This window comes from Nicotiana tabacum, chromosome 4 (genome assembly GCF_000715075.1).
Source record: "Nicotiana tabacum cultivar K326 chromosome 4, ASM71507v2, whole genome shotgun sequence".
NCBI classification, from domain to species: domain Eukaryota; kingdom Viridiplantae; phylum Streptophyta; class Magnoliopsida; order Solanales; family Solanaceae; genus Nicotiana; species Nicotiana tabacum.
Window position 1 is genome coordinate 51,412,979 of NC_134083.1, and position 17,966 is coordinate 51,430,944.

The 17,966-nt window shown below is 39.9% G+C and overlaps 1 protein-coding gene and 1 pseudogene across 1 annotated transcript; both read left to right on the top strand.

The window, feature by feature from the left end:
- The first annotated feature begins 452 nt into the window (after nt 1-452).
- On the top strand, nt 453-17,859 carry LOC142179915 (uncharacterized). The gene is given in 8 exon segments (XM_075250808.1): nt 453-1,203; nt 1,456-2,347; nt 2,426-2,502; nt 2,505-2,644; nt 14,337-15,070; nt 15,137-16,059; nt 16,141-17,248; nt 17,799-17,859. Coding segments are annotated over 8 exon segments (4,686 nt in total).
- On the top strand, nt 11,751-13,983 carry LOC107821959 (uncharacterized; annotated as a pseudogene).
- Nucleotides 17,860-17,966: the final 107 nt, after the last annotated feature.

A 17,966-nucleotide genomic window follows, 5' to 3' on the forward strand; every position in this document is an offset into this window, starting at 1 on the left:
ATTTTAGTTTAATTGCTTTGCTGTGATGTTAATCCTTCTATCCTTTCAAATTCAATGAAATGAAGTTCCATTTTCGTAGTAAAATTCTATCTTTTTATTTTCCTAATTTTTGTTAATTTCTTATCATTTTCAGTTTCGATAGTGCTGGCTTTAAAAACATGATATGCACGCAGAATTCATGCCCAGATCTTAAAAAGCTGTCTAATCTCGAAATAATGAATCAAGAAGTTGAGTATGACGAAGATGAGGCTTTTAGAGAAATAAAAAGGGAATTGGATCAATTTGAGAATAAGCCTAAGCCTAACTTAAATGAAACTGAGGCAATTAGCCTGGGAAGTCCTGAAGAAATCAGAGAAACAAAAATAAGCATTCATACTGAACAAAAGACGATAGATGCCATAATTCAAGTTTTGTTTGAGTATAGAGATGTTTTTGCTTGGTCGTATGATGACATGCCGGGTTTGAGTGCCGATCTAGTGGTCCATAAGCTTCCCACACATCCTAATTTTCCACCAATCCAACAAAAACAAAGGAAGTTTAAGACAGACATGAGTGATAAGATTAAAGAAGAAATCACGAAGCAACTAAGTGCAAATGTGATCAGGGTCGTCCGATACACTACATGGTTAGCAAATGTTGTGCCAGTGCCAAAGAAGGATGGGAAAATCAGAGTTTGTGTTGACTATAGAGATTTAAACAAAGCAAGTCCAAAGGACAACTTTCCCTTACCCAACATTCATATCCTTGTTGACAATTGCGCTAAACATGAGATCCAATCTTTTGTGGATTGTTATGCCGGATATCACCAAATTCTGATGGATGAAGAAGATGCAAAAAAGACCGCCTTCACAACTCCATGGGGAACTTATTGTTATAGGGTTATGCCATTCGGTTTGAAGAATGCAGGGGCAACTTACATGAGAGCCATGACTACCATGTTCCATGACATGATGCACAAAGAGATTGAAGTGTATGTTGATGATGTGATCATTAAGTCGAGAACACAAGCTGACCATGTGCAAGACTTGAAAAAGTTCTTTGAAAGGCTACGAAGGTACAATCTCAAACTCAATCCAGCCAAATGTGCATTTGGAGTTCCTTCTGGGAAGCTTTTGGGTTTTATAGTTAGTCGAAGAGGCATTGAGTTAGATCCCTCCAAGATAAAAACCATTCGAGAGCTGCCTCCCCCGAAGAACAAAACAGAAGTCATGAGTTTACTCGGGAGGTTGAATTACATCAGCATGTTCATCGCGCAGCTTACAACAACATGTGAGCCTATTTTTAAGTTGTTGAAAAAGAACGCCGCTATCAAGTGGACAGATGAGTGCCAAGAAGCTTTTGATAAGATCAAGGAATATTTGTCAAATCCCCCTATTTTGGTCCCGCCGGAACCTGGTAGGCCTCTATTTTTATATCTGTCAGTAATGGATAGTTCCTTTGGTTATGTTCTGGGTCAACATGATGTCACAGGCAAAAGAGAACAAGCAATATATTATTTGAGCAAAAAGTTCACCACTTATGAGGCTAAATACACTCTTTTGGAAAGAACATGTTGCGCTTTAACCTGGGTCACCCAGAAGCTTAGGCATTATCTTTTGGCCTATACAACTTACCTCATATCCCGAATGGATCCCCTGAAGTACATCTTTCAGAAGCCGATGCCAACTGGCAAATTAGCAAAATGGCAAATCTTGCTCACAGAGTTTGATATTGTTTATGTCACTCGCACTGCCATGAAGGCACAAGCTTTGGCTGATCATCTGGCAGAAAACCCGGTTGATGATGAGTATGAGTCTTTGAACACATATTTCCCAGATGAAGAGGTTAATTTAGTTGAAGAAGTAGTCCAAGATGACAGTCAAATTTGGAAACTATACTTTGATGGGGCTGTCAACATCAAAGGCGTAGGGATTGGGACAATTCTGGTATCACCTACTGGGCAACATTACCCTGCCACGGCGCGACTTTGTTTTTTCTGTACAAATAACACAGCAGAATATGAAGCTTGCATCATGGGTCTGAACATGGCAATAAACCTAAATGTGCATGAATTGTTGGTGATGGGAGATTCAGATTTGCTTATTCGGCAGGCTCAAGGTGATTGGGAGACTCTAGACATCAAGCTCATTCCATATAGACAATGTGTGGAGGATCTTAGAAAAAGGTTCAAGTCCATCGAATTCAGGTACATTCCCAGGTTTCACAATGAATTAGCTGATGCCTTGGCCACCCTGGCCTCAATGCTTCCATATCCGGGTAATACTCACATTGACCCATTAGAAATTCAAATTCGGGATCAACATGGTTATTGCAATACAATTGAAGCAGAACCAGATGGTGAACCATGGTATCGTGATATTAAATAATTTCTGAAAATAAGAGAATATCCGGAACATGCTAATAGGGATCAAAAGAGAACTGTTAGGCGACTCTCTAATGGTTTCTTTTTGAGTGGGGAAATCCTATACAAAAGAACTCCGGATTTGAATTTTTTGAGATGTGTGATGCCAAAGAAGCTGAAATGATTATGAATGAGGTGCATTCGGGAGTTTGTGGCCCGCACATGAATGGATATGTTCTAGCAAAGAAAATCCTTCGGGCAGGATATTATTGGCTTACTATGGAACGAGATTGCTTTCGTTTTGTTCGAAAGTTCCACCAGTGTCAGATTCACAGTGATTTGATTCACTCGCCTCCTTTAGAGTTGTATCCTATGTCGGCTCCTTGGCCTTTTGTTGCTTGGGGAATGGACGTCATTGGCCCAATCGAGCCAAAAGCTTCAAATGGGCACAGATTCATCTTGGTTGCAATTGATTACTTCACCAAATGGGTGGAAGCTATTACATTGAAAGCAGTTACCAAGAAAGCAGTAGTAGACTTTGTTCACTCCAACATTATCTGTCGTTTCGGTATTCCAAAAACCATTATTACAGATAATGCTGCTAATTTGAATAGTCATCTGATGAAGGAGGTATGTGAACAATTTAAAATTGAGCATCGAAATTCTACTCCTTACCGTCCCAAAGCTAATGGAGCTGTTGAAGCTGCGAATAAGAATATTAAGAAGATTCTTAGGAAGATGATCCAAGGGTCTAGACAATGGCACGAGAAACTACCTTTTGCTCTTTTGGGATACCGGACAACTGTCCGTACATCAGTTGGCGCAACGCCCTACTTATTGGTTTATGGAACTGAAGCGGTCGTACCTGCTGAAATTGAGATTCCCTCTCTCCGAATCATTGTTGAAGCAGGGATTGAGGACACTGAATGGGTGAAGTCCCGATTGGAACAGTTGAATTTGATTGATGAAAAGCGTTTGGCGGCAGTTTGTTTTGGTCAGTTATACCAACAAAGAATGGCACGCGCTTACAATAAGAAAGTGCGCCCAAGAAAATTTGAGGTAGGACAACTTGTTTTGAAATGTATTTTTCCGCACCAGGAAGAAGCAAAAGGAAAGTTCGCCCCGAATTGGCAAGGTCCTTACCTCGTCAAGAAAGTATTATCAAAAGGAGCTCTACACTTGGCAGATATAGAAGGAAAGGTGACTGATATATCCGTCAACGCAGATGCGGTCAAGAGATACTATGTCTGACATGGCTCTGTTGGGGCATTCTTATATTTAGCATTCTCAGGTTGGGATGACGAAAGGCTATCATTCTCGCTACCCAAACACTGGTCAACCCTAGTTATCCCTTTGAAGCCTTGTTTATATTTCTTTGTTTTCCCCTCTTTTGGAACCAATGTACTTAAAATAAAATAAAAAAAAAGAAAGAAAACTCAAAAAAAAATAAAAAATCATCAAAACAAGTTCATGTCATTGAACTACGTCTGACCTGATTCCGAAAGGATACGTAGGCAGCCTCACTCTGGGGTTCGGTCACACCAAAACAAAAATCCACATGTCCTAAGTATTCAAATAAACTGGGGCATGGTTTTATTTTATTTTCGATGGTTGTTCCATCAAAATGGGTCCAAAAGTTGTAATTCAGTTGAGTATTTCTTTTTACCTTTCCCTGCTAAGACCTTCTGATCAACTTTCGAGAATGCTAAGACAGTATACTACGGGTGATGCCTCAGTCATTGTAAAGAGAGAAAAATAAATGAGAGAGTCTTATTGGTGAAAACCCTCACGGGCACTATAAGGCAATGGTGAGTTGAGAGAAAGATAGATGAGAGAGGTCAATTGGTGAAAACCCACAAAGGGCATCATTGATCGATTTAAGGCTTCGTACATCCCGACACAAGCATGGTCAAGACAAAGAACTCAGTTTCAAAGTTAAGTTTACAACAGATTTCGAGAATTAGACGGTTCAAACGGATCGGGCATCCAGTCCAAAGTGCATGTCATGTTCATTGAAGTCAGCATATTTCCTCTAGATAAGTCCTTTCTTATTTTTTCTTCTGAAAGGGACACTTCTTGATTAAGTTGTAATATCTATTAGGTTACCTTCTTGTTTTCTTTCGCATTACTTTTTTTGAGTCCCTTTCAGTATAATCTTGTCAAAGCAAAGCAAAGAAAAGACTGCAAAATTGGTTACAGTTTCCCCGTTATATAAAGCAAAGATTGCTGGGCATAAACCGTATAGGAAAAGGCATAAAGCCATCTGCAATTTTCCTTGACGAGAAAAAGGCTGGAAGGACTAAATAATGTTCCAAGGGTCAACAAAAGTTACTCAGTTAAAAGATTTTTGGGAAGCAAGGTTGTTTGCACCATGAACACAAATGGTGATAGGCGCAAAATGGTTAGGTTTTGATGTTGAGAAAGAAGATCTCCAGAAAGAAAAGACAGAATCTCCATGCAACTTGTACAATCATTGACGGACTCAGTTTTTCTAACAAGTGTAATAGACGCAAGGTCAAGTCGCCCAAGAAATCAAGGCCACAAACCGACCACCATTTTAAAACTAACAAATCTTTCTTTGTTTAGAACAGGAACATAACAATTTTAGGAAACAGTTCGTGAAAAGACGAACACCACCAAGTGAAGTTCTCAAATCCTTGATTTTCTCCTAATACATGTAATCATGTTATTTTTAGTTTCATTATAGGGAATCAATACCCTATCTTCAATATAGGGTACTACATCCCCTGGTTGCATTTTTTATTGCTAACATAGGGTACGACATTCCGTAGTAGCATCTCCGAGTGCCAAGAGCCTCATTTTATTGCCAACATAGGGTACGACATTCCCTAGTAGCATCTCAGAGAGCCACGAGCCTCATCTTACTGCCAAACACAGGGTACTACATCCCCTGGTTGCATTTTAGTGCCAACATAGGGTACGACATTCCCTAGTAGCATCTCAGAGTGCCACGGGCCTCATCTTATTGCCAACACATGGTACTACATCCCCTGGTTGCATTTCTCATTGCTAACATAGGATACGACATTCCCTAGTAGCATCTCAGAGAGCCACGAGCCTCATCTTACTGCCAAACACAGGGTACTACATCCCCTGATTGCATTTTAGTGCCAACATAGGGTACGACATTCCCTAGTAGCATCTCAGAGTGCCACGGGCCTCATCTTATTGCCAACACATGGTACTACATCCCCTGGTTGCATTTCTCATTGCTAACATAGGATACGACATTTCCTAGTAGCATCTCAGAGTGCCACGAGCCTCATCTTACTGCCAAACACAGGGTACTACATCCCCTGGTTGCATTTTAGTGCCAACATAGGGTACGACATTCCCTAGTAGCATCTCAGAGTGCCACGGGCCTCATCTTATTGCCAACACATGGTACTACATCCCCTGGTTGCATTTCTCATTGCTAACATAGGATACGACATTTCCTAGTAGCATCTCAGAGTGCCATGAGCCTCATCTTACTGCCAAACACAGGGTACTACATCCCCTGGTTGCATTTTAGTGCCAACATAGGGTACGACATTCCCTAGTAGCATCTCAGAGAGCCACGATCTTCATCTTATCACCAACACAGGGTACTACATCCCTTGGATGCATTACTTTTTGCCAACATAGGGTACAACATTCCCTAGTAGCATCCCAGAGTGCCGTGAGCCTCATTTTTACTGCCAACATAGGGTACGACATTCCCTAGTAGCATCTCAGAGAGCCACGAACCTCATCTTACTGCCAAACACAGGGTACTACATCCCCTGGTTGCATTTTAGTGCCAACATAGGGTACGACATTCCCTAGTAGCATCTCAGAGTGCCACGGGCCTCATCTTATTGCCAACACATGGTACTACATCCCCTGGTTGCATTTCTCATTGCTAACATAGGATACGACATTCCCTAGTAGCATCTCAGAGAGCCACGAGCCTCATCTTACTGCAAAACACAGGGTACTACATCCCCTGATTGCATTTTAGTGCCAACATAGGGTACGGCATTCCCTAGTAGCATCTCAGAGTGCCACGGGCCTCATCGTATTGCCAACACATGGTACTACATCCCCTGGTTGCATTTCTCATTGCTAACATAGGATACGACATTTTCTAGTAGCATCTCAGAGTGCCACGAGCCTCATCTTACTGCCAAACACAGGGTACTACATCCCCTAGTTGTATTTTAGTGCCAACATAGGGTACGACATTCCCTAGTAGCATCTCAGAGAGCCACGATCCTCATCTTATCACCAACACAGGGTACTACATCCCCTGGATGCATTACTTTTTGCCAACATAGGGTACAACATTCCCTAGTAGCATCCCAGAGTGCCGCGAGCCTCATTTTTACTGCCAACATAGGGTACGACATTCCCTAGTAGCATCTCAGAACGCCATGAGCCTCATCTTATTTCCAACACAGGGTACTACATCCCTTGTCTGCATTACTTTCTGCCAACATAGGGTACGACATTCCCTAGTAGCATCCCAGAGTGCCAAGAGCCTCACCTTATTGCCAAATAGGGTACTACATCCCCTGGCTGCCTTACTTTCTGCCAACATAGGGTACGACATTCCCTAGTAGCATCTTAGAGTGCCACGAGCCTCATCTTATGGTCAACATAGGGTACTACATCCCCTGGTTGCCTTCCTTTTTATTAACATAGGGTACGTGTTTTTTTTCCAATTCTTTATTCTGCAATAGCAAATATAGTTTAATGAATTTTCAATAACTCACAAAAATTTCCTAGAGCAAACTGGGGCAGAAATATTTTTTGTTCGTTTTGTTTGTTTCTCATGATTTGCAGGTTGTTTTTGCAAAGTACGGATTGGATGTGCAAAAAAATAAGATTCCATCTCTCGCCAGAGAAAGTGGAACGTTTGATCTCAATACCAGCCGAACCAGCTTTGACATAATGCATGCTAAGACATAGGGTCTCAAGATCCATCTTCTCGTCATCTGATCGAGAATCAAGCCTCGGAGAATATTTCATAGTTTGTTACATCGAGAGCATCAAGTTTCAGTTTAAAGTCAATGAGGGAAGCAAGTCAAGAATCAAGACAAGACTCCAGATAGCATTTAGATAGAAATTTTGTAACTCTTAGATTTCAAGAGTATGTAATTTTCTTTTCACTTTGATGTAATAGTAGGAACTGCGGATCAGAACCTCGACGGAACTTCGCTCGGCTCTCCATCTAAGTATACTCTATCAGTCATTTTTCACTTGAACTACACGTGACCTGATTCCCTTATAACCCGGGATATGTAGGCTGCCTACAACCAAGGCTCGGTCGCACTTTTTTATTTTATCTTCTTTTCCTTTTTAAATAATAGTGAGGTCAAAAATCAGTCACCTTGTTCATTTTCTTTGCTTGAAAACTCTTCATGTTTCCAAGCAAAGAGGGGCATGCTGTGAACACCTAATTTTTGACCGCACCCAAATTCTATACTATTTTAGTGTAAATATTTCTTTTTAGGTCTAATCTTAATATTTTAAACTTTTATCTTACTCTTAATAGGTTTTATTTATAAAAAAAAAAACTACAAAGATATTCACATACTTATAGTACAAATTTTATTTCTTTTTGTAAAGAGAAAAAGAAAATTTACAAAAAAAAAAAAAAAAAAATTTGGTTTTCTTTAATTAGAATTTTAATAAGTAAATTATAGTATCTTTATTAGTATCATTTAAAGTACATGTAAATATTTAATTTTTTTATATTGTAAGAAATGTTAGTTAATTTTTTTATTTAATATTTTAATTTATCTCCTAAAAAATGAATTCAAAAATCTGATTTTTAATTAGATAACAATCCCAATCCCATAAATCCCCATTTTTAGCCTAACTTCCCGCCTTTTATGTCCCTCTTACTCACGTCTCTTACGTCCCAACCCCATATCCCCATTTTCGTCACACACACACACACGCCCCCCCACCTTTCCACTCTTCTTCTCCATCAATACACACACTATTACACATTCTCTATATAAGGCATACATTTAGATTAGAAAAGGGGGGGAGGGGAGGGGGGGGGACAGAAAAAAATAGAAAAAGGGAACGAAATCGGGGGGAACAGAAGGAAAGTAACGTTGAAAAGAGGAAAGAAAATACTTCACAAAAGAAGGAATCAAGCAATGAAAATTGAAAGAAAGAAAGAACGCTAAAAAGAGTTAAGCTAGTAGCAGCCAAAGATTTTATCTTTTCTCTCATTATCGACATTAAACATCATCGAAAATATTTCAGCCTTGAAATAACCTCCAAACTCAATTAAAAGCAGCTCGAGAATGGTCCAAATCTCAGCCAAAAAAAAAATGCCCAAACCCAGTTGAGTACGTCCGAGGTTCATCGAGTTCCGGCGAGTTTCGAAGTCGAGGTTTTGTTACGGTTTTTGGTTCTGAAGATTCGAAAGTTGCTTCCTTGTACCAGTTTCGACTTTTTATAAATAAAAGAAAAAGTTTCTTTTGCTGCCTTAGAGGTTCGTTTTCGTCTTGGATATACTACCTTTTCTCTTAATATTGTTACTGTTTTTTTTATGAGAACTTTCTTTAAGTGATTCATGTTGATAGCCTATTACATAATTATTTGTTGATATGAACATTCTAACAGTAGGTTTATAAGCTACATGAGATGAGAAGATAAAAGACTCTATTACCTGCTTGTTTTACTCTAAATATGCTTTGGATGAATGAAGCTTTCCTGCTAATATTCGCTTTATCTATTGTTAAGTTGGTATAAATGTTATGTCGAGCACGTTACTGTATTGTCTGCGTTTTAAGCTGGAGTTGCGGTATATTTTTGCTTAGACTCGTAGGAGCATCAGTTAAAAAATAAAAGGCATTTCAACTTAAAGAGTGAATGTCGGAGTCTCTGTCGAAAATCCTTCAACCCTGTTGGTAAAGTTTTCTGTAAAAAAAAAAAAAAAAAAGAAATCTTTGTAAGCTTAAATCACGTCTGTAACTTGTTAATTTGGTCAGTTATTTAGTCTCAGAAAAAAAAAGGTAAAAAGAAAGTGACTAGAGTTACGTTAATTATTTTTATTACTTACTGCCTTTGGCGTTTAAGTTAAGTTGACTTATTCTATTGATATATATGGCTAGAGTATATGAGAATTTCTTTTCTAAAAGCTAACGTCCTTCGTATATGGAATATTATACTAGTGATTTAAGTGAGTTCTTAATTATTTGAAATAGTGTTAGGATAATTTTTTGTTTGAAATAGTTTCAAGAATTGAATTAGTTTGCTGCTTCCCATTTTGGAGTCAAGAATTGGTGTCATGATTGTGATCGTTAAATGACTGTATTTTCAAATTTTAGTCTTAATTTTGCATTAATTGCTTACAAATGTCATGGCTAAATTTTTGGCCATATTGCTGCTCGCATTTATATGTCAATTTTAATAAAGAGGGTTCACAAGGAGTATATTAATTCGGCCTAGGCACTAATTTAAGACTCATTGTAATAGGTAAAAGTAATAGTATACAAATATATATCTCAGATCTAAAAAGATAAATAATTGAAATACTATAAAAAGCTAGAAAAACTTTAGATGTACTTTAAATATTAGCTCATGTATTCATACCCGAACCTTGGATTGATATGCTTAAGTAATAAAAGGATTATGTGTGCATTCCCGCGTCTTGATACCTTTAAATTCAAAATAATTATGTTTTGACAATGTGTACATTCCGTACCTTATTTAACATTTAATTTCAAAGAAGTACCTTGTGTGCGTACCGCATCTTGGTGAACACAATTAATAAAATATAATAATTAATTAAGCGGTAATAAATAAGCCATAATCAATAAAATACAAGAATAACTAAAAATTAATTTAAGCCTTACATTAGTCAATAAAGCGACCGTGCTAGAACCACGGGACTCGAGGGGTGCCTTACACCTTCCCCTCAGTCAACAGAATTCCTTACTCAGTCTTCTATTTTCGTAGACCATAAATTGGGAGTCAAATCTTTCTTTTGATAAGGGATTCAATAAAAGGTGACTTGGAACACCAAAACTCAATTCCAAGTGGCGACTCTGAATAATAAATAATCCCTTTTCAAAACATCACTTTAATTGGAAAAACTCTTCTAACTCAACCTCGTAATAAGGGTTGCGTGGGAAAAAAGGGGGTGTGACAGTTCTGGCGACTCTGCTGGGGAACAAGAACCCAGAACTTTTGGTTCAGGGTTCAGAATTCGAGCTTGTAATGTGATTTATACTTGGCTTTATTGATTGTATGATATTATTGTGTTTGTGGGCCTAATGTGCTAATTGTTGCTTATTTACCGCTTTGATACTATTTGAACTGTATTAAATTGTCTTCTTACGCCACCCTTCTGAGTCTTCTGAATTTATGGTGCACACATGCGCGTGGCCCACTTTTCTGTTAGAAGTCATACCAATTAAAACGAGGTTGGGTCAGTAACTAGGCCGGGTAGACTTTCGTGCTCCCGGTACATTACCCCCATCTCGGCTCGAGCTATCCGCTTGGGTAAGCCAGGTCTAAAACACTCCCCTTAGGATTTAAACCTAGAATAACATAGCCTCATGCCGGATCCCTAATAGGAACGTTTGTTTGTATCATGTGCATTTGACTTTGGGGACTCAACATAGGGGTTGGGTCCGTCTAGGACAGGTGTACCCGAAATTACAAGACCATCCTGATGCATCTTATGTGCTACTTGTGCATTATGTTTGATTTGGTTTGTGCATGTTGACCGGTTTCTAAAATAAAATAAAAATATAAAAATATTGAGGGAAAACCAGAAAGAAGAAAATATGAGGGAGAAAATTTACCCGATTTTCGAAAATCTCAGTATTTACCCCCCTCCCCCCCACCCCAAAAAAAAGCCTGAATTTTTTTTAAAAAAAGTGTCATCCTATTCCTGAAATATTTACGAACTACGCGGGTCTGATTCTTACCGGATGTGAGATACGTAGGCAACCTTCATAGGGTTTAGCCCCATTTTTATAAAATAACTAAAAAAAAAAAAAGAAATGTGTCTAGTATTTTTTTTTTAATAAAAAAAAAATAAATAAGAAGACCCAGCTTCGGTTAATCCCAAATCGTTCCTGTCAAAATAGCCTTAGAACATCTTCAAAATTGTTGAAGGGCTGTTCTCGCAAGAACGGACGTGTCTGTCAATTGGGAATCACTTTGACCATAATGCCCTTCCCCCGACCCTAAAGCTATCCTTGAAAGTAAGAAGGGGCCATAATTGCAAAAATAGCCACCCTTTCTTCGGTCACAATTGCAAAAATAGCCCCCCTTCTCGTTGATTTTTCTTAAAATTGAGTTATTTACAAAAGATTGTTTTGCAAAAGGAGTGCATTGGTTCTGTCTCTTGAGACTAGTGTCAACCCTAACCTTAACCACCCACAGGTACAAAATGAGCATTGTTCAGAACACACCATTCACAGTTGTAGGCGAGGCTCCACTTCAGCTTCAGATGTGGTGGTATGATTTAGGAGAAGATGGGCAGAAATGGGTCACCAAGCACTTGGGAGCCCTTACAGATATTATGAAAATTAAACCACGGGATGATTTGATTGAGGCACTAGTGATTTTTTGGGACCCCGTTCACAATATCTTTTGCTTCTCCGATTTTGAGTTAACTCCCACTTTAGAAGAGATAGCTGGATATTCCGGGTTTGGCAGGGATTTGAGAAACCAGGAGCTCATATTCCCAAGGGCTCTTTCTGTACACCGATTCTTTGATCTTCTAAACATCGGTAAGCAAATTAGAAAGACCAACATAGTCGAAGGGTGTTGTTCTTTCTACTTCTTGTACTCTAGGTTCGGGCAGCCAAATGGGTTTGAAATGCATGAAAAGGGCCTTAACAACAAGCAGAACAAAGACACATGGCAGATTCATCGTCGCTTCGCCTTCATAGTGGCGTTTCTGGGAATTATGGTCTTCCCAAACGAGAAGCGGACAATTGATACCCGCATAGCCAGGGTTGTACAGGTCCTCACTACCAAAGAACATCACACTCTTGCCCCGATCATTCTATCAGACATTTATCGGGCGTTGACTTTGTGCAAGTCTGGGGCAAAATTCTTCGAAGGGTGCAATATTTTGTTACAAATGTGGTTGATTGAGCATCTCCGACATCACCCCAAGTTCATGAGCTATGGTCCGAACAAGGACAATTTCATTGAGAGTTACGAAGAAAGAGTAAAAGATTACAACTCTCCAGAAGGGGTGAAAGCCTGGATATCCCACCTAAGATCTTTAAATGCAAGTCAAATTGAGTGGACTTTGGGATGGCTCCCGCTAAGAGAGGTGATACACATGTCGGCCCTAAAAAGTTATTTGCTATTGTTGGGTTTGAGAAGTGTCCAGCCGTATGCGCCACACAGAGTTCTGAGACAGCTAGGAAGGTACCAAGTAGTACCTAAGGATGAAGATTTGAGTGTGCAAGTTATTGAGCTACACCCCGAAGCCCCACTCCCCGAAACTTTAATCCAACAAATTTGGAATGGTTGTCGCTACTTGAAATATGATACTTAGCTGCCAGATCCTGCGAGAGGTGAGGTAGATCCGGGTTATGCTATATGGTTTGGGAAGAGGTCTCACGTGGATGATGTGCCAGAGCCCAAAAGGCCCCCAAAAAGGCCGCATGTTCAAGCCTTTGATGATAAAATCCAAGAACGGTTGGCTTGGGGTGAACGGGAAAAGGGATACAAAACAACTATTCATGCCTTAGAAGAAAGGCTAAGAAACCTCAATTTTGAGAAAGACTTGCAAGAACAAGAAGCCGAAGGGGAAAAGAAGAGTCTAATCTGCAAAAATGAAGCCCTTCGTGCTCAACTTCAACAGATGAAGAAAGCCTCTGAAGTGCCAGTGAGAAGTTGGAAAGACCAGAGAACCATTGCCAATCTGATGGAAAAAGTGCAAGATTATGATTCCCTCTTGGCAAAGACTGAAAAGTCATTGGACAAAGCCAATGAAAAGATCGTACAGCTAAATGAGAAGGCCGAATCAAGTAAGGATCGCCAAGTAACACAATTTGAAGAAAAGAGGGCTCAATTCGAGAGAGAGAAGGCCCATTGGGTACGTTCAGAAGCTCAGCTCCATGCACAGTTGGAAGAAATGAGAAGGTACAATAGAGAATACCAGCATGCAGATTTTGATAGGGAGATGGCTCAGGCGAGACTCGAGCAGGCTAGACTTCGGGCTCAGTTGGAGTCAGCCTTAGATCGTGAGGGCCACATAAGGGAGATAGCCACCACTCGCCAGCAGCAGTTACAAGATCGAGACCAGAATTTCCAGTACTTCAAAGAGCAAGTTCATAATTTGGCTGTTTATACCGCTCAAAGTTATGTGAACTGCCAAGGGATGGATTATGAGAAGTTTTTGGAGCATGCACCTACTTTTGCCCATCATCTTGCAGCAGAGTTAAAAAGGATGTACCGTACATTAGGGGGTCAACCAGGGCAAGCCCCACCATGAGCAGATGTTCCAGTGTTTGAAATCCAGAAGATTGTGGAGTTGAATTATAGTCGTAGTTGTTAGAACTTTTTATGTAGTAGTTATGTTTTAGTTTGAGTCATTGTTGAATCTTTAAAATCGCTGTCTTTTGGTCTTGTCAGAGTTTGGTAAGTCATTTTCAATGTAATGTCCTTTCTGTTATTGTATTATTTCGTTTTGTTAAAAAAAACTATTATTGTTTTCCCCTGAACTACATAATGGTCTGATTCATGTGGCGTCATGATACGTAGGCAATCCTCATCGGATGTGATCATAACCATAATTAATCTAAAAAAAATGAAGAAAAAAAAACCGTTAAATTCAAGATGAAAATAAACCAATAAATCAATAAGCTGGGATGAAACATAAAGCCTTCCAAGATCATTTTAGAAATGAAAATGGCATTAGGTGCATGACATATAATGTGTGATTAATATCTGCAAAATGCCTAACTCTAACACGTTTGTTGTTTGTCATTTTAAAAGATAAAGTAAAACAGAGGTGGTTGGTTTGTGGTTTAAACTGGCGACTCACCCTTACAACACGAGATCAAAAGGAAAAAGTAGAATGGCAAACAACAGTGAGAATGAGTCAGATAATGATGATGTCCATGGACAATTGGTTGAACAAGGTTCAGGACTGGTTGAAGAAGTAAGAGTGTTGAAGCAACAATTGGCAGAGATGTACCAAGCCTGGGTGAATGGACAAGCACCGCCCTCACTACCCATAGGGCCATCGGACAATCTTCATAATGTGTCAGTTGCCACTCAAGTGCCTATCTCCATAACAAGTAACCCATTGTACCAACCTGGATTCAGTCCGAGCTTTAACCTTCCCACTATCCCCAGTACCTCCATTCCACGTCCTCCAATCGCACCCCTCAGAAATGACCCACCTACTATACCCATTGTCCATACTTTCACTGTCCCTCAACCGGCTCTTGCTCAAAAGTCCAATAATGATCCACAGCTGGATGCTCATGATGCCCAACATTACTCTCCAGAACTGACTTTAAAAGTTCCAGATTCATGCAAGCACACTCCTCATAACGTGTTCCCAATTGAGATCGAAAAGCCCGAAAAGAATATGGAACAAGAGGAAATGACCAGAAAAATGAAGAGCTTGGAACAAACCATGAGAAACATACAGGGTTTGGGGGGCCACAAGAGTGTTTCGTTTAACGATCTATGCATGTTTCCCCATGTTCATTTGCCACCCGGCTTCAAGACCCCCAAGTTTGACAAGTATGATGGGCATGGTGATCCCGTTGCCCATTTGAAGAGATATTGTAACCAACTAAGGGGAGCGGGAGGCAAAGAAGAATTGCTCATGGCTTATTTTGGGGAAAGTTTGACAGGAATTGCTTCAGAGTGGTTCATAGATCAAGACATCTCTCACTGGCACGTTTGGAATGACATGGCTCAAGATTTTGTCCAACAGTTTCAGTACAATATTGATATAGTGCCAGACCGCTCCTCTCTCGTCAACATAAAGAAGAAACCAACAGAAAGCTTCAGAGAATATGCAATCAAGTGGAGAGAGCAGGCTGCTAGGGTCAAACCACCAATGAAAGAGGCAGAAATGATTGACTATTTTCTCCAAGCTCAGGATCCAGATTACCTCCATTACATGTTGGCCGCCATCGGTAAACCTTTTGCTGAGGCGATTAAGATTAGTGAAATAGTTGAGAATGGCATGAAGTCAGGCAAAATTGTGAGTCAGGCAGCCCTTAAGGCAACCACACAAGCAATTCAAAGCGGGTCAGGCAATTTTGGAAATCGGAAAAAGAAGGAGGAAGGATCCATGATGGCATCTGGGTTCGGGGGAGTTCAAAGAGGAATAGCTCCTTCTTACGTGCAATTTCAACAAGGACTATCCAATTCTCTTCAACATTATTATCCGCCTCAAGGTCCCCGATACTCAGTTCCCCTGCAACAATACACAGTGTTTAATGCTCAGGCTTATGCTAGGCCTCATAATCACCAACAATGGCGGGCACCGATTCCACAAGGCTCCCGTCAACTCCGGCCGAATTTTCAGGCACCATATAATCCTCGTCCCCGACAAGAATATGTGAGAGAACAGGAGCCAAAGAAAGAGTTCACCCCAATTGGAGAATCGTATACAAGCCTATTTCGAAAGTTGATGCAGTTGAAGTTGATTGAACCTATTATGCTGCGTTATGTGAATCCAAATTCAAAAGGTTTTGACTCAAATGCAAGATGTGAGTATCACTCTAACACCTAAGGGAATAGTACTGAAAACTGTTGGACATTAAAGAAAGCCATTGAAAATTTGATTGAAGCAAAGGCAATTGTGGTAACAAACAATGAGGATACTCCTAATATCACAAACAATCCGCTCCCAACTCATGATAATACACATTTTATTGGGATGATTTGTGATGATCGGGATTATAAGCAGTCTGGCAAGACAGAGATGGTTGTTAGAACCATAGGGCCAGAACCAAAAGTGATAGTGAGCCCGTCGCAATTGGCACCATTGATGGTGAAAGGTGCGAATTCTAGTTTGAACTTGGCATGTTCTGAAAAAAGGATTCTCTATGTTCCTGGAAGCACAAAAAAGGTTGAGGTTCAATTGGGTGGGCCAAAACTTTACATCCCCGGAGGCATTCAAAAGATCATTCCGAATAATGGTTTGAGGAATATAACAGAGCCAGTCGTGATCCGACCTGTTGCCCAATTCCTAGTGACAAACACAAAATCTATTCCCTGGAATTATAACAAGACTGTCATGACATACAAAGGAAAAGAGATAGTTGAAGAAACAGGTGAAATGGGGGGCTTGACCCGCTCTGGAAGGTGTTATTCACCAGAGGAATTGAGAAAAGCTAAGCAAGCCAGGGAAAGTCACTTGCCAGTGAAAGAACCCGTTGCAGAAAAAGAAGCGGAGGAATTCTTTAAGAAGATGAAATTGCAAGACTACTCAATCATTGACCAACTAAGGAAAACTCCTGCTCAGATATCTTTGTTATCTCTGCTTTTGCATTCAGAAGAGCATCGTCGTGTGTTGATCAAAACTCTGAACGAGGCATATATCTCAGAAAAGACAACGGTGAATCAGCTAGAAAAAATGGCTGAAAGATTCTTTGAAGTAAATAGAATTACTTTCAGCGATGATGATTTGCCTAAGGAAGGGGCTGGCCACAATAGAGCTTTGCATCTTATGGTCAAATGTGAAGGGCACTACGTAAAAGGAGTCATGATTGACGGAGGCTCAAGTGTAGATGTGTGTCCTCTTTCTACTCTACAACAGCTGAACATCGACAGTAATAGAATTCTAACCAGTAATGTCAGCATCAGAGCTTTTAATGGTTCAAAAGGAGACACTATTAGGGAAATCGAACTCACCATGACAATCGGCCCGGTTGATTTTAACATTGTCTTTCAAGTGTTAGATATGGAAACTTCCTATAATTTTCTTTTGGGAAGGCCGTGGATCCATATGGCCAGAGCTGTACCATCCACCCTACATCAAATGGTCAAATTCGAGTGTGACGGGCAAGAAATTATTGTTCATGGGGAGGACGACTCATCTGTCTATAAAGACCCGTCCATTCCATATATCGACGCCAAGGAAGGATGTGAATCTATCATATATCAAGCATTTGAGGTGATTGAGGTGGACCAAGTGGAAGAAGGAAAACCAATTCTGCATCCCCGTCTTTCAGCCACATCTATGATGGTAGCTTCGCTGATGTTGAGGAACGGCTATGAACCAGGAAAAGGATTGGGATCCTCTCTACAAGGAATTGTGAACCCCATTGCTCCATTTTCGAAGAAAAATACCTTAAGGGTTGTAATCCAGATATTTTAGTTTAATTGCTTTGCTGTGATGTTAACCCTTCTATCCTTTCAAATTCAATGAAATGAAGTTCCATTTTCGTAGTAAAATTCTATCTTTTTATTTTCCTAATTTTTGTTAATTTCTTATCATTTTCAGTTTCGATAGTGCTGGCTTTAAAAACATGAACATGCACGCGGAATTCATGCCCAGATCTTAAAAAGCTGTCTAATCTCGAAATAATGAATCAAGAAGTTGAGTATGACGAAGATGAGGCTTTTAGAGAAATAAAAAGGGAATTGGATCAATTTGAGAATAAGCCTAAGC